This window comes from Pelophylax lessonae (assembly GCF_965119305.1).
Source record: "Pelophylax lessonae genome assembly, chromosome: 1".
Classification (NCBI taxonomy): Eukaryota; Metazoa; Chordata; class Amphibia; order Anura; family Ranidae; genus Pelophylax; species Pelophylax lessonae.
The window spans coordinates 246,771,022-246,797,204 of NC_138768.1; the positions used below are offsets into that span (position 1 = coordinate 246,771,022).

A 26,183-nucleotide genomic window follows, 5' to 3' on the forward strand; every position below is an offset into this window, starting at 1 on the left:
TCTATGGGTTCTTGTGATATCTTCTGTCACCAGACTTTCTTATAATGATAGCAAAGGCTGGCCACGGTGGCCTAAAATAAAACTGCGGCTAGGCTATGGACATCCAAATAGTTATATAATTTTAAAGTGGCTCAAAAGGTAGAAGTTTTTTTTCCCTAATGTATTCTCTAAATTAAGGTAAAAAAAAAACCTTCTGTGTGCACCCCCCCCCCCCTTACTCTTACCTGAGCCTAATCTCTACCCAGTGCTGTGCCCGAGAGCAGCAGCTCTCTCCTTGCTCTCTTTCCTCACTGGAGATCAAGGCAGTAGAGGGAACCATTGGCTTTGGCTGCTGTCAATCACTGCAAGTTTGCAATGGAGGTACTCAGAGGGGGTAAGGTGCCAGGAGCTCTGGCAGGGGGACCCCAGAAAGGGAGGAATGGGGCTTCTCTGTGCAAAACCACAGAGCAGGTAAGTATGACCTCGACATGTTTTGAAGTTCAAACATTACACATGTGTTTCATGTTTTGTATCCTGTTAATTTTGTTGATTTCAGATTGTGTAATTACTTATTTTTCAATAAAGTTTTTTATTGTGAAAAAAAAAAAAGTATGACATGTTTATCAAAAAAAAATAAAAAAAATAATTTAGAATCACTTTATCAGTAAATAAGCTTTAATCCAAAGTTTCTGGACACTTTCCTTCCTGCTCTGACTGCACAAGGACTATCCCTGTAGCACGGTTGCTTCTTGTTTCACATCTCTTTGTTATTGGTAAGATTACCATCCTACTAGTTTTTGCACTTCTACTTCATTTATGCTCCGCACCTGTTGGGGTTTTTTTTTTTTTTTTCCCCTTTGCTTCTGCTGGGTTACTTGTTGGTTTTCATTTATGCTGCACTTGGCACAGGTATTTTCCACTTACTTTCTTTTGTCCTCTCACCTGCTTTTATCACATATAACACCAATATCTGAACGAGACTTGAAGAAATATGAACACATACATATTTAAATTTTATTCCCCTGACTAGATTACTTGGTCACTGATGTGATTAAATCACTGGTTCCTCCATTTCTTCTGTGGGATTTTTGTCTTCCTCTCTCCTCCTCCCCCCCCCCCACTTTTTGGACCATCTGGCGTTTACCCGCCTCAGCCCCGGATCAGGCATTATACCCACACGGTGCACCCAGCGACGGGAGATGATGCAATTTTTTTCTGAGATTTTTTTGTGTTTTTAATATGTAAGTATCAGAATCTCAGATTTTTGAAAACTCTTGAGGGACTTTATTGGTGAGTTTCCTTATCCTTATGTGATTTGTTGAATTCAAATTAGTCCTTATTTACAGAAAATGTACACTAAGCTCCTGAAGAGTGGATGATAATCCCACGAAACGCGTAGAGCCATTAAATATGAAATATGAAGATTTATCAGGATATTGATTATGTATTACCTATGAAAGAGCCCTTGAGCCACTGGATGTATCCCTGCTATGTATTTGATGATATATATATAAGCCGTTGTATGATATTTTTATCTGCTATTATATATCTATTTATTATGGTTATATGCCTAGCAATACAATTCCTTTATTATCTTTTATATGTCCATACCTGGATTGTCTGTATTTGTACTATGAATATGTAGATTTTATTTATTTTATTTACGGACTATTGCTGCAGGATTTATTTTTACCGTTCAGCAAAAAATAAATGAATATATTGAAACTACTTTATTTCCATTTGGAGAGATGTAACAGCAACCTACCTCATTCAAAGTCCCGCTATCCCCATGCCCCCTTTTTGTACACAATATTAGGGATGGAGATGGTTGCTGTGATGCTTCAGATCATTTCCTATTTATTCTTTACATGTGTCTTGCTTGCAGTCAAGCATGGTGGTGGGAGTGTCATGGTCTGGGGCTGCATGAGTGCTGCCGGTACTGGGGAGCTACAATTCAATGAGGGAACCATGAATGCCAACATGTACTGTCACATACTGAAGCAGAGCATGATCTTCTCCCTTCGGAGACTGGGCCGCAGGGCAGTATTCCAACATGATAATGACCCCAAACACCTCCAAGATGACCACTGCCATGCTGAAGAAGGTAAAGGTGATGGACTGGCCAAGCATGTCCCCAGACCTAAAGCCTATTGAGCATCTGTGGGGCATCCTCACACAGAAGGTGGAGGAGCATAAGGTCTCTAACATCCACCAGCTCCGTGAGGCCATCCTGGAGGAGTGAAAGAGGACTCCAGTGGCAACCTGTGAAGCTCTGGTGAAGTCCATGCCCAAGAGGGTTAAGTCAGTGCTGTAAAATAATGGTGGCCACACAAAATATTGACACTTTGGGCCAATTTGGACATTATTACTTAGGGGTGTGCTCACTTGCCAGCAGTTTAGACATTAATGGCTGTCTGTTGAGTTATTTTGAGGGGACAGCAAATTTACACTGTTATTCAAGCTGTCAACTCACTACTTTACATTGTAGCAAATTGTCATTTCTTCAGTGTTGTCACATGAAAAGTTATAATAAAAAGTTTTACAAAAATGTGAGGGGTGTACTCACTTTTGGGAGATAATGTATGTACAAAAGGGAGGGTGAGTTTATTGGTTAGCCAATAATGTACTAGTGATTAATGTACACAAAAATAAGTGATCAAGGCAAAAGAGAAAATAATGAGGAAAGATGAGACAACTAGGCCACTGGACATATGGGATATCCCATAGGAGCGCTCCTAGAAAAGATCAGAGGGGCAAAAACCCTTTCACCTCTGACACATCCAGGACTTTTCACTAGTGTTGAGCGAACACGGACTGTATTATTCGTGTTCGTACCGAATAATTGGATTTTTTGTACCCGAACACGGACACGGACACTTTACTGTATGTTCGGGTAAAAATCCGTGTTCGGTCGTTTTATTTCCGGGTTTTGCATGCTTTGGCGCTCTTTTCATGGCGGGCTTTCAACAGCCAATCAACAATCGTTTAACTGGTGTGCCTTAAGCCATCCCAGCCATGCCTGCAAATGTCTCAGTAGCTGTGATTGGCCGTCTGAAGCATGTGACCAAGTCTTTATAAGTTCGAGGCAGCCGCAGCGGCGTCATTATGCTGCTTAGATTCAGGGACAGAGCACACATCAACGTGCTGGCTGCTGATTAGGGAAAGATAGGCAGGAAAAAACCATTTGTGTCCGGATAGAATTGAGGGACAGGTCGGAGTGTTTAGGCAGGGCGAGTTGTAGGCATTTTAGGGATAGAGTCTGCTGAATTATATAGGGTCAGTGTCTTCTACAAACTACAATCGATATTGCTGTGTGGGGGGTGGGGTCTGCACTCAATCCTGATCTACGATCTCTTCTCAATCCTGTTAGGGACAGAGTCTGCTGAATTTTAGGGAAACTGTGTTCTACAAACTACAATCGATATTGCTGTGTGGTGTGGGATTGGAGATAGGCAGGTGTCAGTGATCCACATCCATTTTTCTGTGTGTGAGCTGCAGTGAACACAATCTTTTTGGGCTGCAGTGAACACAATCTTTTTGGGCTGCAGTGAACACAATCTTTTTGGGGTGCAGTGAACAAAATCTTTTTGGGGTGCAGTGAACACAATCCTTTTTGGTGTGCAGTGAACACAATCTTTGTGGGGTGCAGTGAACAAAATCCTTTGTGGGGTGCAGTGAACACAATCTTTTTGGGGTGCAGTGAACAAAATCCTTTTTGGGGTGCAGTGAACAACATCCTTTTTGGGGTGCAGTGAACACAATCTTTTTGGGGTGCAGTGAACAAAATCCTTTGTGGGGTGCAGTGAACACAATCTTTTTGGGGTGCAGTGAACACAATCTTTTTGGGGTGGAGTGAACAACATCCTTTTTGGGGTGCAGTGAACAAAATCCTTTTTGGGGTGCAGTGAACAAAATCATTTTTGGGGTGCAGTGAACACAATCTTTTTGGGGTGCAGTGAACACAATCTTTGTGGGGTGCAGTGAACACAATCTTTTTGGGGTGGAGTGAACAACATCCTTTTTGGGGTGCAGTGAACAACATCCTTTTTGGGGTGCAGTGAACACAATCTTTTTGGGGTGCAGTGAACACAATCTTTGTGGGGTACAGTGAACAGAATCTTTGTGGGGTGCAGTGAACACAATCTTTGGGGGGTACAGTGAACACAATCTTTGTGAGGTGCAGTGAACACAATCTTTGTGGGGTGCAGTGAACACAATCATTGTGGGGTGCAGTGAACTCAATCTTTGTGGGGTACAGTGAACACAATCTCATACTGAAGGTTTGAGGGTGCTGCCTGTTCCATACTCCCCCTACTCCTCATCTAGCCTTTTAGGGGTACAAACAATAGTAATTGGGGCCTAGTGTGGTTGTGTACGTGTGATATACATACACTTTTTTGGGATCATATTTTCTATTCCGCTATTTAATCAAAAACCTTTGGGGATCAGTTAAATTGGGGGATAGTCTGTGTTGGTACGTGTGAGAGAGATCCACCTTTCCAAGTTGTTGGGGTTCATCTCATACTTCTGAAGGTTTGAGGGTGCTGCCTGTTCCATACTCCCCCTACTCCTAGCCTTTTAGGGGTACAAACAATAGTAATTGGGGCCTAGTGTGGTTGTGTACGTGTGATATACATACACTTTTTTGGGATCATATTTTCTATTCCGCTATTTAATCAAAAACCTTTGGGGATCAGTTAAATTGGGGGATAGTCTGTGTTGGTACGTGTGAGAGAGATCCACCTTTCCAAGTTGTTGGGGTTCATCTCATACTTCTGAAGGTTTGAGGGTGCTGCCTGTTCCATACCCCCCCTACTCCTAGCCTTTTAGGGGTACAAACAATAGTAATTGGGGCCTAGTGTGGTTGTGTACGTGTGATATACATACACTTTTTTGGGATCATATTTTCTATTCCGCTATTTAATCAAAAACCTTTGGGGATCAGTTAAATTGGGGGATAGTCTGTGTTGGTACGTGTGAGAGAGATCCACCTTTCCAAGTTGTTGGGGTTCATCTCATACTTCTGAAGGTTTGAGGGTGCTGCCTGTTCCATACTCCCCCTACTCCTAGCCTTTTAGGGGTACAAACAATAGTAATTGGGGCCTAGTGTGGTTGTGTACGTGTGATATACATACACTTTTTTGGGATCATATTTTCTATTCCGCTATTTAATCAAAAACCTTTGGGGATCAGTTAAATTGGGGGATAGTCTGTGTTGGTACGTGTGAGAGAGATCCACCTTTCCAAGTTGTTGGGGTTCATCTCATACTTCTGAAGGTTTGAGGGTGCTGCCTGTTCCATACTCCCCCTACTCCTAGCCTTTTAGGGGTACAAACAATAGTAATTGGGGCCTAGTGTGGTTGTGTACGTGTGATATACATACACTTTTTTGGGATCATATTTTCTATTCCGCTATTTAATCAAAAACCTTTGGGGATCAGTTAAATTGGGGGATAGTCTGTGTTGGTACGTGTGAGAGAGATCCACCTTTCCAAGTTGTTGGGGTTCATCTCATACTTCTGAAGGTTTGAGGGTGCTGCCTGTTCCATACCCCCCCTACTCCTAGCCTTTTAGGGGTACAAACAATAGTAATTGGGGCCTAGTGTGGTTGTGTACGTGTGATATACATACACTTTTTTGGGATCATATTTTCTATTCCGCTATTTAATCAAAAACCTTTGGGGATCAGTTAAATTGGGGGATAGTCTGTGTTGGTACGTGTGAGAGAGATCCACCTTTCCAAGTTGTTGGGGTTCATCTCATACTTCTGAAGGTTTGAGGGTGCTGCCTGTTCCATACCCCCCCTACTCCTAGCCTTTTAGGGGTACAAACAATAGTAATTGGGGCCTAGTGTGGTTGTGTACGTGTGATATACATACACTTTTTTGGGATCATATTTTCTATTCCGCTATTTAATCAAAAACCTTTGGGGATCAGTTAAATTGGGGGATAGTCTGTGTTGGTACGTGTGAGAGAGATCCACCTTTCCAAGTTGTTGGGGTTCATCTCATACTTCTGAAGGTTTGAGGGTGCTGCCTGTTCCATACCCCCCCTACTCCTAGCCTTTTAGGGGTACAAACAATAGTAATTGGGGCCTAGTGTGGTTGTGTACGTGTGATATACATACACTTTTTTGGGATCATATTTTCTATTCCGCTATTTAATCAAAAACCTTTGGGGATCAGTTAAATTGGGGGATAGTCTGTGTTGGTACGTGTGAGAGAGATCCACCTTTCCAAGTTGTTGGGGTTCATCTCATACTTCTGAAGGTTTGAGGGTGCTGCCTGTTCCATACCCCCCCTACTCCTAGCCTTTTAGGGGTACAAACAATAGTAATTGGGGCCTAGTGTGGTTGTGTACGTGTGATATACATACACTTTTTTGGGATCATATTTTCTATTCCGCTATTTAATCAAAAACCTTTGGGGATCAGTTAAATTGGGGGATAGTCTGTGTTGGTACGTGTGAGAGAGATCCACCTTTCCAAGTTGTTGGGGTTCATCTCATACTTCTGAAGGTTTGAGGGTGCTGCCTGTTCCATACTCCCCCTACTCCTAGCCTTTTAGGGGTACAAACAATAGTAATTGGGGCCTAGTGTGGTTGTGTACGTGTGATATACATACACTTTTTTGGGATCATATTTTCTATTCCGCTATTTAATCAAAAACCTTTGGGGATCAGTTAAATTGGGGGATAGTCTGTGTTGGTACGTGTGAGAGAGATCCACCTTTCCAAGTTGTTGGGGTTCATCTCATACTTCTGAAGGTTTGAGGGTGCTGCCTGTTCCATACTCCCCCTACTCCTAGCCTTTTAGGGGTACAAACAATAGTAATTGGGGCCTAGTGTGGTTGTGTACGTGTGATATACATACACTTTTTTGGGATCATATTTTCTATTCCGCTATTTAATCAAAAACCTTTGGGGATCAGTTAAATTGGGGGATAGTCTGTGTTGGTACGTGTGAGAGAGATCCACCTTTCCAAGTTGTTGGGGTTCATCTCATACTTCTGAAGGTTTGAGGGTGCTGCCTGTTCCATACTCCCCCTACTCCTAGCCTTTTAGGGGTACAAACAATAGTAATTGGGGCCTAGTGTGGTTGTGTACGTGTGATATACATACACTTTTTTGGGATCATATTTTCTATTCCGCTATTTAATCAAAAACCTTTGGGGATCAGTTAAATTGGGGGATAGTCTGTGTCGGTACGTGTGAGAGAGATCCACCTTTCCAAGTTGTTGGGGTTCATCTCATACTTCTGAAGGTTTGAGGGTGCTGCCTGTTCCATACCCCCCCTACTCCTCATCTAGCCTTTTAGGGGTACAAACAATAGTAATTGGGGCCTAGTGTGGTTGTGTACGTGCGAGATACATACACTTTTTTTGATCATATTTCCTATTCCGCTATTCAATAAAAACCTTTGAGGATCAATTGAATTGCGGGATAGTCTGTGTCGGTACGTGTGAGAGAGATCCACCTTTCCAAGTTGTTGGGGTTCATCTCATACTTCTGAAGGTTTGAGGGTGCTGCCTGTTCCATACCCCCCCTACTCCTCATCTAGCCTTTTAGGGGTACAAACAATAGTAATTGGGGCCTAGTGTGGTTGTGTACGTGCGAGATACATACACTTTTTTTGATCATATTTCCTATTCCGCTATTCAATAAAAACCTTTGAGGATCAATTGAATTGCGGGATAGTCTGTGTCGGTACGTGTGAGAGAGATCCACCTTTCCAAGTTGTTGGGGTTCATCTCATACTTCTGAAGGTTTGAGGGTGCTGCCTGTTCCATACCCCCCCTACTCCTCATCTAGCCTTTTAGGGGTACAAACAATAGTAATTGGGGCCTAGTGTGGTTGTGTACGTGCGAGATACATACACTTTTTTTGATCATATTTCCTATTCCGCTATTCAATAAAAACCTTTGAGGATCAATTGAATTGCGGGATAGTCTGTGTCGGTACGTGTGAGAGAGATCCACCTTTCCAAGTTGTTGGGGTTCATCTCATACTTCTGAAGGTTTGAGGGTGCTGCCTGTTCCATACCCCCCCTACTCCTCATCTAGCCTTTTAGGGGTACAAACAATAGTAATTGGGGCCTAGTGTGGTTGTGTACGTGCGAGATACATACACTTTTTTTGATCATATTTCCTATTCCGCTATTCAATAAAAACCTTTGAGGATCAATTGAATTGCGGGATAGTCTGTGTCGGTACGTGTGAGAGAGATCCACCTTTCCAAGTTGTTGGGGTTCATCTCATACTTCTGAAGGTTTGAGGGTGCTGCCTGTTCCATACCCCCCCTACTCCTCATCTAGCCTTTTAGGGGTACAAACAATAGTAATTGGGGCCTAGTGTGGTTGTGTACGTGCGAGATACATACACTTTTTTTGATCATATTTCCTATTCCGCTATTCAATAAAAACCTTTGAGGATCAATTGAATTGCGGGATAGTCTGTGTCGGTACGTGTGAGAGAGATCCACCTTTCCAAGTTGTTGGGGTTCATCTCATACTTCTGAAGGTTTGAGGGTGCTGCCTGTTCCATACCCCCCCTACTCCTCATCTAGCCTTTTAGGGGTACAAACAATAGTAATTGGGGCCTAGTGTGGTTGTGTACGTGCGAGATACATACACTTTTTTTGATCATATTTCCTATTCCGCTATTCAATAAAAACCTTTGAGGATCAATTGAATTGCGGGATAGTCTGTGTCGGTACGTGTGAGAGAGATCCACCTTTCCAAGTTGTTGGGGTTCATCTCATACTTCTGAAGGTTTGAGGGTGCTGCCTGTTCCATACTCCCCCTACTCCTAGCCTTTTAGGGGTACAAACAATAGTAATTGGGGCCTAGTGTGGTTGTGTACGTGTGATATACATACACTTTTTTTGGATCATATTTTCTATTCCGCTATTCAATAAAAACCTTTCTAGGGCAAGATCTTAAATTACAGAAATATGAGGAGACCGTCAAATAAGGGCCGTGGCCTGGGTCGTGGTGCTGCTGGTAGAGCTCCTGTTGCAAGGAGAGGACATGGTCGATCTGTGCCAGCTACACGCACAAGTGAAACACCTTCCTCAAGTGTGAGTAGGCGACAGAACCTGCATCAGTATTTGGTAGGGCATCAAACGCCCCTAGAAGTGATGAGGCCAGAACAAGTTGAGGCGATAGTAGATTGGTTTGCTGCTGACAGTGCCTCCAGTTCCTTCACATTGTCTCCCACCCAGTCTACTGCAGAAAGGTCAGAGTTGGCACCTGCAGCCAATGTCCAACCGTCTTTCACCTCACCCCCTTGCAAATCAGGCCAGCAGTCTGAGCCCCAAGCCATACAGCAGTCTCTTATTCTTTTTGAGGACTCTGTCAGCAGGGTTTCCCAGGGCCATCCACCTAGCCCTGCCCCAGAAGTGGAAGAGATTGAGTGCAGCGATGCCCAACCACTTATTTCTCAAGATGAGTACATGCAAGGATCATCGCAGCACGTCTCCGATGATGACGAAACGCAGGTGCCAACTGCTGCGGCGTTCAGCATTGTGGAGACCGACAAGGAGGGCAGGGGTGAAGACTGGGTGGAAGATGATGTGGAGGACGATGAGGTCCTCGACCCCACATGGAATGAACGTCATGCAGGTGAACTGAGTAGTTTGGAGGAAGAGGCGGTGGTCGCACAGAGCCACCAGCACAGCAGAAGAGGGAGCAGGGTGCAGAAGCGGAGCGGCCGTGCCCTAGACACTACGCCCGCTACTGCCCAACGCAGCAAGGGAACGAGCGCACCAAAGTCAGCTCAAAGGAGTTCTCTAGCGTGGAAGTTCTTTAGAAAATGTGCTGATGACAGGACACGAGTGGTTTGCACCCTGTGCAATCAGAGCTTGAAGCGAGGCATGAACCTTCTCAACCTGAGCACAACCTGCATGATCAGGCATCTAAGTGCAAAGCACGAGCTGCAGTGGAGTACACACCTTCAAAACCAAGAAACGTCTCTGGCTCATCCTGCTTCCTCTTCTGCTGCAGTCTCGGCCGCTCCAGCCACATCTGTAGTGATACCGGCACCTGCCACCCCGCAAACAGACGATCTGTCAGCAACACCACCACCTGGGTCACCAACAACCATCTCCACAATGTCCCGTGGAAGCGTTCAGCTTTCCATCTCCCAAACACTTGAGAGGAAGAGGAAGTACCCCCCTACCCACCCGCGATCCCTGGCCCTGAATGCCAGCATTTCAAAATTATTGGCCTTTGAAATGCTGTCATTCCGTCTGGTGGAGACGCACAGTTTTAAAAACCTTATGTCGGTGGCTGTCCCACAGTACGTCGTGCCCAGCCGCCACTACTTTTCCAGGCAAGCCATCCCTTCCCTGCACAACCAAGTGGGGGAAAAAATCAGGTGTGCACTGCGCAACGCCATCTGTGCCAAGGTCCACCTAACTACGGATACGTGGACCAGTAAGCACGGTCAGGGGCGTTATATCTCCCTAACGGCACACTGGGTAAATGCAGTGGCGGATGGGCCTGAGGCGGATAGCAATTTGGCGCATGTCCTTCCACCACCGAGGATTGCAGGGCGCTTCAGTTTGCCTCCTGTTCCTAACTCCTCCTACTCCGCTTCCTCATCCTCTACCGCCTCCTCATCCGGACAGCGTAACACCTTCACCACCAACTTCAGCACGGCCAGGGGTAAACGACAGCAGGCAGTTTTACAACTTGCCTGTTTGGGGGACAAACCACACACCGCGCAGGAGTTGTGGAGGAGCATGGAACAGCAGACAAATGAGTGGTTGCTGCCAGCGAGCCTCAAGCCCGGCCTGGTGGTGTGCGATAACGGGCGAAATCTCATAGCAGCTCTGGGCCTAGCCGGTTTGACGCACATCCCTTGCCTGGCGCATGTGCTGAATTTGGTGGTGCAGAGGTTCCTTAAAAACTACCCCGATATGTCAGAGCTGCTGCAGAAAGTGCGGGCCGTTTGTGCGCACTTTCGGCGTTCTCACCCTGCTGCTGCTCGCCTGGCAGCGCTGCAGCGTAACTTCGGCCTTCCCGCTCACCGCCTCATATGTGACGTGCCCACAAGGTGGAACTCCACCTTGCACATGCTGGAAAGACTGTGCGAGCAGCAGCAGGCCATAGTGGAGTTTCAGCTGCAGCACGCACGCGTGAGTCGCTCTGCGGAACAGCACCACTTCACCACCAATAACTGGGCCTCCATGCGAGACCTGTGTGCCTTGTTGCGCTGTTTTGAGTACTCCACCAACATGGCCAGTGGCAATGACGCCGTTCTCAGCTTAACTATCCCACTTCTATGCCTCCTTGAAAAAACAATTCGGGCGATGATGGAAGAGGATGTGGCACAGGATGAGGAGGAGGAGGAGGATGAAGAGGTAACATTTCCAAGGCTTTCAGGGCAGTCATTCGCAAGGGGCTCCGAGGGTGGGTTCCTGCACACGCAAACGCCAGGGACGCAATTGTCCAGCAGGGGCACAGTTCTGGAGGATGAGGAGGATGAGGAGGAGGAGGAGCTGGAGGAGGAGATGGAACCATGTTCACAGCAGGGTGGCACCCAGGCCAGCTCATGGCCATCACTGGTGCGTGGCTGGGGGGATACAGAGGACACGGACCATACACCTCCCACAGAGGACAGCCTTTCGTTGCCTCTGGGCAGCCTGGCACACATGAGCGATTACATGCTGCAGTGTCTCCACAACGACCGCCGAGTTGCCCACATTCTAACTTGTGCTGATTACTGGGTGGCCACGCTGCTGGATCCCCGTTACAAGGACAACGTACCGTCCTTAATTCACTCACTGGAGCGCGATCGCAAGATGCGCGAGTACAAGCGCACGCTGGTAGACGCCATGCTGCTGGCATTCCCATCTGACAGCGGGGCCACAGTGGAAGCACAAGGCAGAGGAGGAGGAGGAGGAGGTCGCCAACGCAACCAGGGCACCGCCAGCACCTCAGAAGGCAGGGTTAGCATGGCCGAAATGTGGAAAAGCTTTGTCAGCACGCCACAACAAACAGCAGCACCAGCAGCTCAGATGGAACGTCTTAGCAGGAGGCAGCATTTTACCAACATGGTGGAGCAGTATGTGTGCACACGCCTACATGTAGTGAATGACGGGTCTGCCCCCTTCAACTTCTGGGTCTCCAAATTGGGCACATGGCCTGAGCTTGCCCTTTACGCCTTGGAGGTGCTGGCGTGCCCTGCAGCCAGTGTATTATCTGAACGGGTATTTAGCACGGCTGGGGGCGTTATAACAGACAAGCGCAGCCGCCTGTCCAGAGACAATGTGGACAAGCTCACGTTCATTAAAATGAACCAGGCATGGATCCCACGGGACTTTTCCGTACCTTGTGCAGAATAGCAATGGATACCGACCTTACCCACCCATTGTTCCATTTTTGCTCTTTCTCACTCTTTTGGGGTGTACCCTCATTTAAAATTTGTGAAAAGAAGCAGTGTTGGCTACCTCGTCCTCCTCCTCAGGGCCAGATTAATGTAGGGGCTATTGGAGCTGCAGCTCCAGGCCCCTACCTTTTATATAGGCCCCCGGGTTGGCCATATTCACTGTTACCGCTCTTCTGTCACTTGTAAACACAGAAGTCTAGCTTCTATGCTCACTTCCCCAGGCAGCACCCTCAGAACCTCCCCACACAGCGCGAAGGCCGGACAAGGAGGGACAGTTGGCGATGCATGGATGTGTTTATGGGCTTCAGAGACAGCATCCCATGTTGAATTAGGCATGCATGGCTGCACCCTTCCTCCTCTGGGTGCATGGCAAGGCACGGCCCTAAGGCCCTTCAAAATCCTCAGCACCAAGCCCATGATGCTGTTAATCCGGCCCTGGTCCTCCTCCACCGCCGCTTCCACCTACACCGCCCATAGGTGTGCGCAGCCTATTGCATTAAGGTGTGCACCCCAAAGTTGAAATACACATGCATGTGTTTGCCAGCAGGGAGAGTAATGTATCGGGGCCATGTACATGTAGGCAAGGAGAAATAGAGCAGAGCAGGTCCCAGGGAGATCTTTCCCATCTCCTCACTGGCAATGCTATGTGCCCTAGGTGATTAGGGTGTGCCCAGGCACACCCAGCACACCCTGTGCGCACGCCTATGTCACCGCCACATCCACCACCACCTCAACCTCCCTCCTACTCCATATGGGCCTCGTCCTTCAGAGATGAAGAAGAACATTGTTTTATTTTTCTGTTTTTTTTTGTTGTTTTAAGTTATTTCCCTATCCACATTTGTTTGCAGAGCACTTGCCATGCTCTTAATTACGTTTTGCTGCCATTTGCAGCACTCTAGCCCTTTCCTTTGGTGTTTTAGAGCCATTTTAGTGCCTTAAAGTTCGGGTCCCCATTGACTTCAATGGGGTTCGGTGTCCGGGAAAAGTTCGGTAAAAGTCCGGGACACGGACCCGGACTTTTTTTTAAAGTTCGGCCGAACCCGTCGAACACGGACATCTAGGTGTCCGCTCAACCCTACTTTTCACCTGTCATCTGTAGTCCTACATAAAAAAAAAGGTCCCAACTAGCTCACACATCTAGTCTAACTAGGACAAGACTCTCTCTCATGCAATTTCACATTAAGCCCATCTGAGCAAAATGGTCTGTAAAAATCTAGGTAGACACACACCACAAATTTTGCCTGCTCGTCTTGCTCATCAAGTCTACCTAATAAGTAGCATTAGAAGCTATAGGGCTCTATCTCTCTAACTCATATCTGAAAGGATCCTGAGTATCTTCTCTTATAGCAAAGCTATCCACTGGAGCTATCTTAATATACGCTGCTCACAGAGCTTGGTGGCTGTCTGGCAGTTGGACTAACACATATACACCTGCCTGGCCTGAATCAATCTAAAGACTGATAAAGCTATTCAAGCTTGCCTAAAACAAAGATCTCTCTCTTAAAATTTCTTATAAAGCCTATCTCAAAAAATTAGCCCTGTGATTGAATTAATATGCACCGGCCGGTACTTTGTTATATGTTTATCGTTTTATGTTGTATGTCTTGTTCCTCATGAATATACTGGTACATAAAGAATTATATACTGTACGGTTATGATTATAAGTCCAAAATTTCATTAATAAACTTGTTATTATTTAAAATATTGAATACCCGTGTCCCTATATTCGTTTTGACCATTTAACCAACTTTAGTTCTGACCGCTGAACAGAACACCTCTTTATATGCATGTTTAGGTTAGGTCGAAAATGTATTATCTAAATAAAGGGACCTTCAATAATAACAATTGTGACACCTATACTCCTTACAATAACCTTATGCTATAGCTTGTTTTCGGATCACAAGTGATCCATTCCCAAGGAGTAGAACCGTTAATAAACAGAAAGAATATCCAGTAAACCAGTATAGTACCCGTGGAATCATATCACCTAAGTAAGACCTTTTTTCTAAAAAATGGCTTATTCATTGGGTGATGAATTTGACTCAGAAATAAGGGATGCTTTCAACAAGGACAACACCACGACACTAAGTAGACAAGAAGAAATTGAAAATAGATTCAAAGAACATAAAAAACACGTGATCAAACACCTCAACAGAAAGTGGGATATCTCTTTCCTGGAAACATACATAAAAGAGAAAATAATACCTAGAGGGCTCCGGGATAAAGTAATCCCGGCCGAACACCTTCAAAACGAACGATTTTTACCAAAATGGCAAAGTTTATGTATAGACCATGGGATAGAGGTGATGAAGCTGATTGTGGAAGAAGAAAGGATACAACTTGCAGAGCTCACAGAACAAATCACAGAAAGCATCAAAGGACTGGAACCGTTTAAAGACTGTGAGGAATTCAATACACAAAATGACAACCTCAAGAAAGAGGTGGAAAAAACCCAACAAAATTTGAAAAAAACTAAGCAATCAAAATATAAAAGGGATATTGAAGACTGGGAAAAGGGTCAAATCTTTGACCTAACGAGAAGACGCAGAAGATATAGATCAAGACAGAGGGGCTCAAGGTCAAGATCAAGAGATGACTATAACTCAAGCGATACAGATGAGGAAAGACAAAGAAAATCAGTGACTTTTTTAGTACCCGGGGAGGAGCAAGACAGGGAAATAGAAACCCAATTAGAACACCCCAACTCCTCCCAAAACAACCCCAAACAGAGGAGGCCGACAAAACAAAGTCAAAGAAGAGGCGCAAAGACCAGGAGCCAGAAGAACTGATTGAAACAGATGCACAAGAAATATCAAAAGACGATATGAAAGTAATAAATCTTTCTAAGTTCAAACTAGAAGAACGTCATACAAAACTCCTAAAAAGAGGCCTATCATTCTCACCTAAGGCAACAATGGACGAATTCACAGTGTTCAAAGATGTAGTGCTCTTCCTACGAAAAGTATACTTACGTTCTCTATACAGTAATCAAACATCACCAAATGAAGAAAATACACCACAAGATGAAAACGACAAGAAAATTCTAGAAATTCTGAATGCACTACTTCAAGAGAACGAAGACAACTTTCAGGAAGACCAACAGGAAAGATTCAGGAAATCCAGCATCCGGATTAAATCCCTGAACATGCCCCAATTGCATAAGAACAAGTGGATAAGCGTATTCCTCAGCCAAGTCCAGATAGACTTACATAAAATAAATTGGTCAGATATAGGAGCAGATAATATATCCAAGGAAGAACGCCGGGCCATCAGGGAACTAAATGAATCAAAAGATATAGTAATTAAAAGAAGCGACAAAGGAGGCAATGTCGTGTTAATGGATGCAAAGGAGTATGAAAAAGAAGTCCTGCGATTACTAAATGTAACGGACACTTATAGAAGACTAGAAAGTAACCCATTCCCCGAACTAGTAAAAGAACTGAATGAAAAAATAAAATGGGCAAAAGAAGAAGGCCTACTCACCAAGCAAGAAGCAGAATACATAAGTGTGAAGGAATACAATGTACCAGTCTTCTATATAATTCCGAAAGTGCACAAATGTCTAAGAAACCCACCCGGAAGACCGATCGTATCGGCAGTAAACGGACCCCTCGAAAAGGTAGGAAAATACCTGGATGCTCTACTCAAAGAAATGGTCACAAACCTGAAATCTTACGTTCAAGATACCAGAGATGTCCTAGAGAAAATCGATAAAATAAAAATAGAGGGACCAATCTGGCTAGTAGGGATTGATGTCGAATCTCTATATACCTCAATACCACATGAATGGGGAATAAAAGCCATAGAAAGCTTCCTGGAAGAACATTATGCCAACTTCAGCCACCAGAATGAATTTCTATCTGACCTTATCAGATTCGCTTTGAACAACAACAATTTCCAGTTCCTGTCCCGGTATTATAAACAAATACAAGGTACCTCCATGGGAGCGTCATGGGCACCAGCGTATGCATGCCTACATCTGGGTTTATGGGAACAAGAACTGGTATACACAAATGAACTATACAAAGAAAATGCACATACCTGGCTAAGGTATATTGATGATGTACTAATGGTCTGGAAAGGAGACGACAAGACACTGCATACATTCATCAACACCCTAAATACAAACGACCGAAACATCCGGCTAACATACGTCTATGACAAATCAAAAATATCATTTCTAGACCTATGGATTAAGAACCAGAATAACAGCCTAACCACAAATACTTACCGCAAAACAACGGCAGCGAATACACTATTGAAGGCTGACAGTCACCACCCTGAATGGCTGAAAAATGGGATACCTACGGGTCAATTTTTGAGGATTAAACGGAACTGTTCGAAACAGGAGGATTACTATCATGAAAGTAAAGAACTATATAACAGATTCCGTGAAAGAGGATATTCCCACAGACAGCTGAGAAAAGCCAAAGGAAAGGCCAGTAAGAAAGAAAGAAAAGAACTGCTAACCAGAAAAAACCCATACAAAAAAGACGCGATTGGAGCCACAAGAGTAATAACACAATATGGAACGCAATGGGAATCAGTACGCCAAGTCCTCAAGAAACATTGGAGCATTTTAAGCAACACACCAAATCTAAAAGAGATAATAGGCGAAAGTCCAAATATGGTGGCAAGAAGGGCAAAAAATCTGAAAGATATTTTAACCAAGTCAGAATTCCTAAAGGAAACAGAGGACACATGGCTAATGAAAACCCCAAGGAGTAAGGGTATGTTCTCCTGCGGGAGATGCCAAATATGCCCTTACATCGACAGAACCGACATCTTCCACGATGCAACAAGAGAAAAAGAGTATAAAATCCATAACCTCATAAACTGTGCTACAATTAGAGTCGTCTATATGATTACTTGCCCATGTAACAAAAATTACATAGGTAAAACAAAACGACAACTAAGAATCCGCATCGGCGAACATATGAGGGAAATAAAAGAAAAAAATCCAGACAAACCACTAGCGAGACATTATACCGAATACCATAACGGAAACCTGAAAGGAACAAAAATTAAAGGAATTTATGAACTGAAAATCTCCCCTAGACGGGGTGACTTCAACCGTATCCTCCTACAAAAGGAAAAATGGTGGATATTTAATTTAAAGAGCCTGATACCAACAGGGTTAAACACAGAAATGAACCTTCAGGTATTCCTTGAGAAGTAAGAGAAATAAGAAGAAGTAACGGTAATGTAGCCATCTCAAAGTAATGAAACCCACACATACAAACAAGAAAAAGAAAAAGAAACATAGAAAAGGAGGTCCTTACTGCAAAAAGTAAAAAACCCTGTAAAACACATTATCCCAAAATCAAACACATACACATATACCCCAGCTGAACCAAAAAATCCAGTAATTATGTCACTGTATATGTTGTCATCATGTTGTCCTGTAATCTAGAAATACCCGAAATTTATTACCTGTTTTTTGGAAAAAACAAAAAACTTTTTTTCAAAAATAGGAGACATACACAGACAGATCGGCAACAATATCGTCTGTGGAATGAAAGTCGAGAGTATCCCCCAATAAAAGTAATTATGAGTCAAGGCTGCAAATTAAAGACAGCATGTATAATACTGTTATATATCCAAATAGAAGATAGATAAGTAAAAGCATCCAATGCATATTGAAATAATCCGGTATATGACTAGAAATGATTGAGGAAATCCCGGATCATGTAATTATGAGCTAAACCCGATCACCTGTGGGGACAAGTACTTATAGGGCACAGGCATCGGGCTTACGTACGTCCAGACGAAGCTACGCCACTTAGAAGCGAAACGCGTTGACGTCACCACCACCGCCGGCACGCCCACCAGTGTCTCAGACGCGGACAACGGAGAAAGCAAATGGAAGCGAAAGGTCGAGGATCGGCGACCGCAACAAGGAAACAGCGGAAGATAGAAGACAGAATGAGCGGCTATAGAGTGAAGGTCAGGTAAGTGCAAGATTTTACTGGAATACAACGGAAGAAGGGGTGAATAATCAGCCAATAGCTGACAGAGTGGGGAAAAACAATAGGTGAGCGGTGCATAGGAATAGACGGGTATCGGAGGAGTTGTATTGTTATAACCATTACCTACCCGCCCTGTATAAGCACACTCTGCATAGTCCCCAAACGCACTGATACACATCAGTAGAGGGGTGAAACATCGGCAAAAAACAGCTGACAGAGTGGGGAGAAAGATTTAAAGACACCCTAGGAGAAATAACTTTGAGAGTTAAAACCCAACACCTATCCGCCCTACAAAAAACACTCTGCATAGTCCCCAAAAGAGATACGGTATTATCAACCACCAGCAAATACCCCTGGCACCACTCTATACACCCGCCATAAAAGGGAACCATATGTGATAACGAACCACAGGAAATCCCCATCTCTTTCTATCTACAAACCGCTGAGAAATCACTTACCCAACCAGTATCTGGAAAAGTAAAAGGGAGGAAATGTGAAAAGGTGAAGCAACGGTAATTACCACAGGAGTCAAAAGTATTAGGACAGACTCCGGACTGCACACCGGCACCCCAGAATTTACTTTTCAAAGATGCTAAACAGAAAATAGCCATCCTATCAGACCTACCTTCCAAAACCGCAATTTTTTCAGAACATCTTAAACTTTAAAACCACCACCACCTTTTTTTTGTACTACACTCCGTTTATCCACAGACACAAATCACAGGAAGATATACTCCCGGTATCTAACCGAAATAGTGAAAATTAGCCCTGTGATTGAATTAATATGCACCGGCCGGTACTTTGTTATATGTTTATCGTTTTATGTTGTATGTCTTGTTCCTCATGAATATACTGGTACATAAAGAATTATATACTGTACGGTTATGATTATAAGTCCAAAATTTCATTAATAAACTTGTTATTATTTAAAATATTGAATACCCGTGTCCCTATATTCGTTTTGACCATTTAACCAACTTTAGTTCTGACCGCTGAACAGAACACCTCTTTATATCTCAAAAAATATAGTCTGTTGGAATACAGATAGCTGCACACCACTCAATTGGCTGGCTCCTCTAGCCTTCCAAATAGATTGCATTGAAAATTATAAAGCTCTGTCTCTCTAACTCAAGTCTAAGAAGGTCCTTAGTATCCTCTCTTTTAGCAAAGCTATCAACTAGAGCTCATATCTATATATACTCCTCTCAGAGTTAAATAGCTGACTAGCAAGTGGACTAACAAATATTCTCCTGCTAGTCTGACTCTGAAGGCTAAAAATGCTGATCAAACTTGTCTCATCAAAAAGCTATGTGCTATTAGCACTAATTCTGCCTGCCAACCTCCGAAATCACCCTCCCCACAAACTATGCTGTACCTCAAATAATTTTAGTGCTCCCAAAAACCTATAACTCCACATGTTTCCCTTAATAAATAAGATTTGTCAGGAGTGAAACATAAATGCACCAAATAAAAAGTGTCATAAAATAAAGAAAGAAAATAGAGGTGACCGAACTATCCCCACATGGTTAGAGTCAAAATGGCAGCCTCCCCTTCTTCCCTCTATATATAGGGTTTTCCCATGTGCTGTACATATAGGAAGGATAAATATCATTGAGGCAATTTAATGAGGACCAATGTATATTCCTATATATATCTCTAAAGAAACCTTCACATACATAGTCTTTAACGACCATTTTTTACATTATTGTAGTCTTATATTCCATTTAAAAGGGAACTCAGAATGTATGCTGCAAGTTCTAAATCTTTCTGGATGAAAGGCAAATCCCTTATTCAAGCCTGATGGCGCACGCAAGTTTAATCGATTTCCAGAAACTGGAAGAGAAATTACAAAGACAGGTTTAACAACACTAAGAGCTAATTAAAGTGAAAAAACATAAAAAGTTTATCAGGGACTCCCAAGACTTTGTGAATGGGAGGGTCTATAGCTGGACATGGAAAACTGAGGGGGGCAGGACCCCACAGCCCACCTATAGTTCAGACACTGCGACCACCCGTGAGTCTGATAAATCAGGTACGGAGGGTGGGAATGAGAGGCCTAGGGACTCAGAGGATCTACACTCTGGCTATAGACAAACCCAGTTTAGAGGTCGAGGTAGCAGGGGCAGGACAAGATCCCCAAGAAATAGGATGATTTTATAGGACAACCGCAACATCTGAGGAATCAGGAAAAATGGGGATACTCAAGAACGAAGAGGGGGGTGGCACAAACACCAACAATAGATCCAGCAACAGCCACCCAGGTTGATTTGCAGGTTTAAAATCTGTCTGACATAAGACTTACAGAAGTGCATTTGGCAGTGCTTAAAAGAAGCCTATTATTTGTAGCCACTCAGGATTTTAATTTATTCAAATGGGTAAAGGATATAAATATATTTGCCAGGAAATACACACTATGAAAAGAATATAAGAATAAACCTATCCAGCAAACTAATGATATGACAACAAAGGATATTGAGGCCTTGAGATTATTAGAGTCACTACAAAAGGAATGCGAGGGAGGAAGTGCTGATGTGGTAGGCCTCTTCTTCCCATTTAAACCTAGTAGTATTTATACTTCACCATTCCCACAGGGAAGTCATATACATCTATTTGTCAAACTGATTGAGAGAGATCTACAGGTACTGTGGGAAAAGAGGGGAGGAAGGCAAAAACCCTTTTATTTATCATTTGGGAATTGAAACAGTTAGAAGAGTTGCAAAATAATAAGTCACTGGTGATTAAGCCAGCAGACAAGGGGGGAAATATTGTCCTGATGGAGAGACCCTTCTACTTTAAGATATGTCATGACATCTTAAGTAATGAAGATAATGAGGTGTTACCAAAAGACCCCACACCACAATAACTAGAAGAACTGAGCTGTATTCTAAAAAAATCACTTGATAGAGGCATACTCTTCAAGGATGAACATGCATTCCTTATCAATAATCACCATACTACAGCAACCTTCTACGGTCTCCCAAAAGTGCACAAACAGCAGGACAGACCTCCGGGTTGTCCAATTGTATCCGGCAATGAGAATCTGACAGAAGGAGCTAGCAAATATATAGATTTTGTCATGCGCCCATTTGTTCATAAATTAGGTCATACATTGAGGACACCCGGCATAGTCTTGGAAGAGGATACATGGCTAGCTAGTCTGGATGTTGAAACCCTTTACAGTAATATTGGACAAAACTTGGGCTTACAAGCATGCAGATTCTTCTTGGATGCGAGAGGAGTTGTTTTCCGGACGCACACAGAGTTCCTTTTGGAACTAATAATGTTCATACTGGAACACAACTTGTTTCTATTTGATGGGAAAAAATATAGGCAGCGGAAAGGCACTGCCATGGGCACTGCAGGTGCGCTGACGTATGCCAACCTATTTCTAGGTTGGTGGGAGCGCACTCTGGTATTCAGTGAAGCTATGGATCATTATACTTCAAGGATCCTTCTCTGGGTACATTTTATAGATGACATATTCATCTTGTGGAAGGACCAGAAAGGAAATTTTGTGGAGTTTGTGAACTGTCTGATTTAGAACGAGATTGGAATGTACGAGAGAGATTGATTACAATAGTTTCAACTTCTAGAATCTGTCGATCAGAAGGGATTCCCAGGGTTCAATTCAGACAACAATAAACGGTAAACCAACATCCAAAAATGTCCTACTCTACTGGTATAGCAAACACCCAGCATCCCTTAAAAAGGGTATACCCAATGGCCGATTCATGCGAGCCAAACTAATTTGCTCAACAGAGCAGGTGTTTTTTAGACAGAGAGCACATTGCTAATGGAACGGTTTTCATGTAGGGGTTATAAAAAGTAAAAGATATCCCAAGAGAAAATGTCTACTGGTTGACAAACAGAAGAAAGGGGACACACAGGCAGGTCTTCGAATCACTGGTTCATATTAAAATCAGTCGGGTCAGATCTTCAATGTCATAAAACGATATTGGAATATCTTACATAAAGACAAAGACATACATGGTGTCCTCCCCCAGAATCCATTGATCACAAATAGGAGGGGGGAAAAATCTAAGATATGCCTCCCATTGGTAAAAGCCGGGATGGGAGAAGTACTAGACTTACTTCTTTATTTAGTTGGTTCCATATATCTAATTTTGCTTGTGTCGGGGTGAAATTGAAACTGTGAACCCGAGAGGCATGGGGCAGGCTCCGGCCTGCCATTATATTTTCTAGAGAAACCCATAGTTTTCTTGAATGTACATGTTCCAATTTACAATCCTCATCAGTGCATTGGCATGATAGTGCAAACAGGGATCTGGAAAACCCAGGCCCCCTTTTTCTTTAGGTCTACATAATAGTTTATATGACACTCTAGTATTTTCCTCACCAAGCAAACCTTATAAATTTCCATACTACACAATAAAAATAGGACCTGGACACTTTAATTGGGAGCATTTGAATAAAAGATAAAAATTTAGGGAGAATTAAAGTCTTTTGAATTTTTAACCTACCCAACCAAGTACAGTGTAACTTATTTGTAAAAGGGGTGACAAATTATGAACAAATCCTGTATCCTGTTATCTTAGTAGTTCACCTTATTGCCGTATATGTAATGGGGGTGTTTTGCCATTTAAAAGGGAAGAGCACCTTCATGTAATCACATTCACATTTTGTTACATTATTAGGGAGGTTTACAGACTTGCCCATATTTTAAAATGAGTATTCTTCTGGATTTTGGGTTTTAGGAGTCATGCAAGTTTTAGTTCAAAAAAACAAATAAAAACAAAACATTGTCTGCAAAAGTGGCAAGCTTGTGCTATGTTGATCCTACTGTAACTCCAAAGATGTCTGTATTGCCCTGAATTTTCATCCCCAATGCTTCCTTCATAAAAATAAACATTTATAGAAAAATATGATGAATTTGTATTATTTACTTTCTTTTGAGCTGTAGGTGCAGTATAGAGTGCAGAGGTCCAGGTCTCCATTTTATTCCCTAAAACAGGTTTTTTTGATAAATGGTTTTTAAGCATTTTTCCAATTAAACAAGCTAAAAGGGTGGCAATAGCTATACATAAATGTTGGGTGTCCAGTATGCCCTTACCTTTACTGAGGGCTGGTCTCCCCCTAGGCATACCTGCCCTCAATCTATCTAATATTATATATGTACTCCAACTTTGGAGAATCTCAAAATTGACTGATTGAGTTAGGACTGCAAAACACTAGGGTGTTGTGAAGTGACCTCTGCAGCTTATGCATATATTTGCAAATATGTGCAAACGAAACCCCTGGTTTTAACATGAACTGTTAGACAGAATGAACTGACAAATCAGTTTGTTGCAGGCTGGCTTTTAAGTGAGATGGGAATTTTTCTTTGCTATTTTTTTTTTACATGGGTCGCCCTTCCATGTGCTCCTTGCTGCCAGTTATTGGGTGGAGTAGTTACCGTTTGTTTATACATAAATGTTGTCCTTTTATCCTGCTGGATCATCTTGAGGACCCGAAAAAAAATATGTGATGGTTAAGGGCAGACTGTATGGATCTTTCATTATGTTTGCCAGCATACTGTATATGTCCCTAACTCAGGACAGATTGCCTTTATCAATGGTGTATTGCATAGGCTAAGCAAATTTTACTCTGGGATGTTAGAAGTAGGAGGTGATTGTAATGTAAGCTTGGATACTTTATTGGATACTTTCTCTAGAAAGACAACTCAGTCAGGGCCTGTAAGGAAACATTGTTGCAAATCTTTTCAATATCTTTCAGTATCCTAACTCCTTTGAATAAAGAAAGAGAGTCATGGATGTGGCGTCTTAATGAAAACCTTTTGGAAGATTCAGCCGTCACTAAAAATCAGTTCTACTCTTACATGTTACTTTAATGAAAATGGCTCTGGAGGGGTATCTGAGAGTATGTTATGGGAAGCCCACAAAACAGTAGTCAGAGACACATTCATTGCACAGACTTCTGCAAAGTGATATGGATGAGCTATTACATCAATAGAACATCATCATAAAACAGAGGGTGACATCCATGACAGGCAAAGCTTGGCAAATCTCAGACTGCAGTTGAAACAGATGCTTGATTCATTGGTTCAGCGTAGGTTTAGACTCCTGGCCCAAAGGTTTTACAAGCAGGGGAAAAAAATGTGTCCGCATGTTAACCATAGCCCTAAAGCAAATATTTGGGAATATTAATGTCTCATGTCTAAAATCTCAAACCGGCAAAAAACTCTACAAGCCTTCAAAAATTGCCAACAAAATTCCAGGAGTAGTATTATTCTTTGTATAATCTAAAAAAGGGTAATCAGAAATATAAAACAAAAAAAAAAAAGACGTTGCATAAGTGACTATCAGTCAGAAATAAATTAATCACAATTACTAGATCAGGCTATGAAATTAGAACAGGATATCTCATTCAGTGAAATTTTGAAAACTCTTAAGAATGTGCCTTTGGGTGAGAGTCCTGTCCCAAATGGTTTCATTAGGACATATTTTTCTGAAATATTCTGATATGCTCTTACCTTATATGACTTTGTATTTTAACTCTTTGACAAGGAAGGAGCATATACCTAGAGACACTTGGGCGGCCCACGTGGTGGTCTTCGCCAAAGAAAGGATAGACCTTACAATGTGCTGGAGTTAGGGGCCAATTTGTATGCTAAATCTGGATATTAAGATTCTTGTAAGGTTTTTGGCTGCTAGACTCAAAACATATTTAGTCATAATTTGGGCTTTCGTGTGGTGGTTATCTCATGATTTTTTTTATTTTTTCTTACTATTAAAGGAAACTGGCCTAAAATAGTAAAACAAAAATAATTTTTAAAATGTAACTGTATAGTTCTTACCATTATCATGATCTGCCACCAAAAATAAATAAATAAAATTGCACCAGATGATTGTGGATATACCACATATGTGTCCATTATTTGTTGTTTTTACCCCATAGTAGGGCCAAAAAAAAAAAAAATAGTGCACAGTTTGCATTTTTATCCTACCTAAACACACTGACACTAACACTGACACTAAATAAAAAAATACTTTTTTTAATCTAACCTAAAACGCACTGACTGTGACATTTTACACTGACACTATTCCAAATTAAGCCCTTATCCTTATTTACCTTGACTACATGTCAGGTTTTTTGAAGCAACCTAATTTTCTTGCAGTGAAGATAGTATAATTTTCTTGTTAGGACCAGGAAAATCTCTTGCAATAGACTATCAATGGCTAATTTAGTAACTTACATCGGATTCAAACCTGTGCCTTGGGCTGCCAGATCGGGATCTTGACAGAAATATGGGCTTTACAGATAGTTGTTCCGGCTTATCTCCTGTAATTTGAAGAGGGCGGATAAATTCAGAAATTAAAGACCGGCTACCTGTGGGACTTTCATATCCTGTATAAAAGAAAACACAAAGAATTATAGAAGGTTTGGTTTGAACTCAATTTTCAAGACATTATACACCCTATGGAAACTGTGCTATAAAATTGTAAATTTTATTTGTAAATACCTCTTGGTGCACACCACCTCCTGGCCCTTTAAAAGTTATTAAAGCAGGGAGCTGGAGGCAGGCATTTGGGTCATGTGACCGCTGTGATTGGCTGTCAAGTATGCATTGGGAGCATACCGGTCCACGCCGGCTACCGTGCTGGGAGCATACAGGGAGCGCACTCTCAGCATGGTAAGTAGTTTACACAGGGTCATATACAGGGTTTTTTTCTCAGAGAATAGGTGCAGGAACTCCTCTGTTCTAAGTGATTTCGCCCCCTACCCACCTCCGAGCACTGACCTTGGTTTCACCCCCCCCTAACCACCTCCGAGCACTTATCCTTGGTTTCACCCCCCCTAAACAGCTCCGAGCACTGACCCTTGGTTT

The 26,183-nt window shown here is 42.8% G+C and overlaps 1 protein-coding gene across 16 annotated transcripts in view; it reads right to left on the reverse strand.

Annotated features, from left to right (window-relative positions):
• Positions 1-26,183, reverse strand: part of RIMBP2 (RIMS binding protein 2) — an 855,912-nt gene that overhangs the window by 143,806 nt on the left and 685,923 nt on the right. For 15 of the 16 annotated variants that reach the window (XM_082266906.1, XM_082266905.1, XM_082266904.1 and 12 more), the window contains one exon: positions 25,551-25,702. In XM_082266906.1, the coding sequence (XP_082123032.1) occupies positions 25,551-25,702 (152 nt within the window). The remainder of the gene's footprint in view (positions 1-25,550; positions 25,703-26,183) is intronic. The other variant, XM_082266908.1, reaches the window with a different exon arrangement.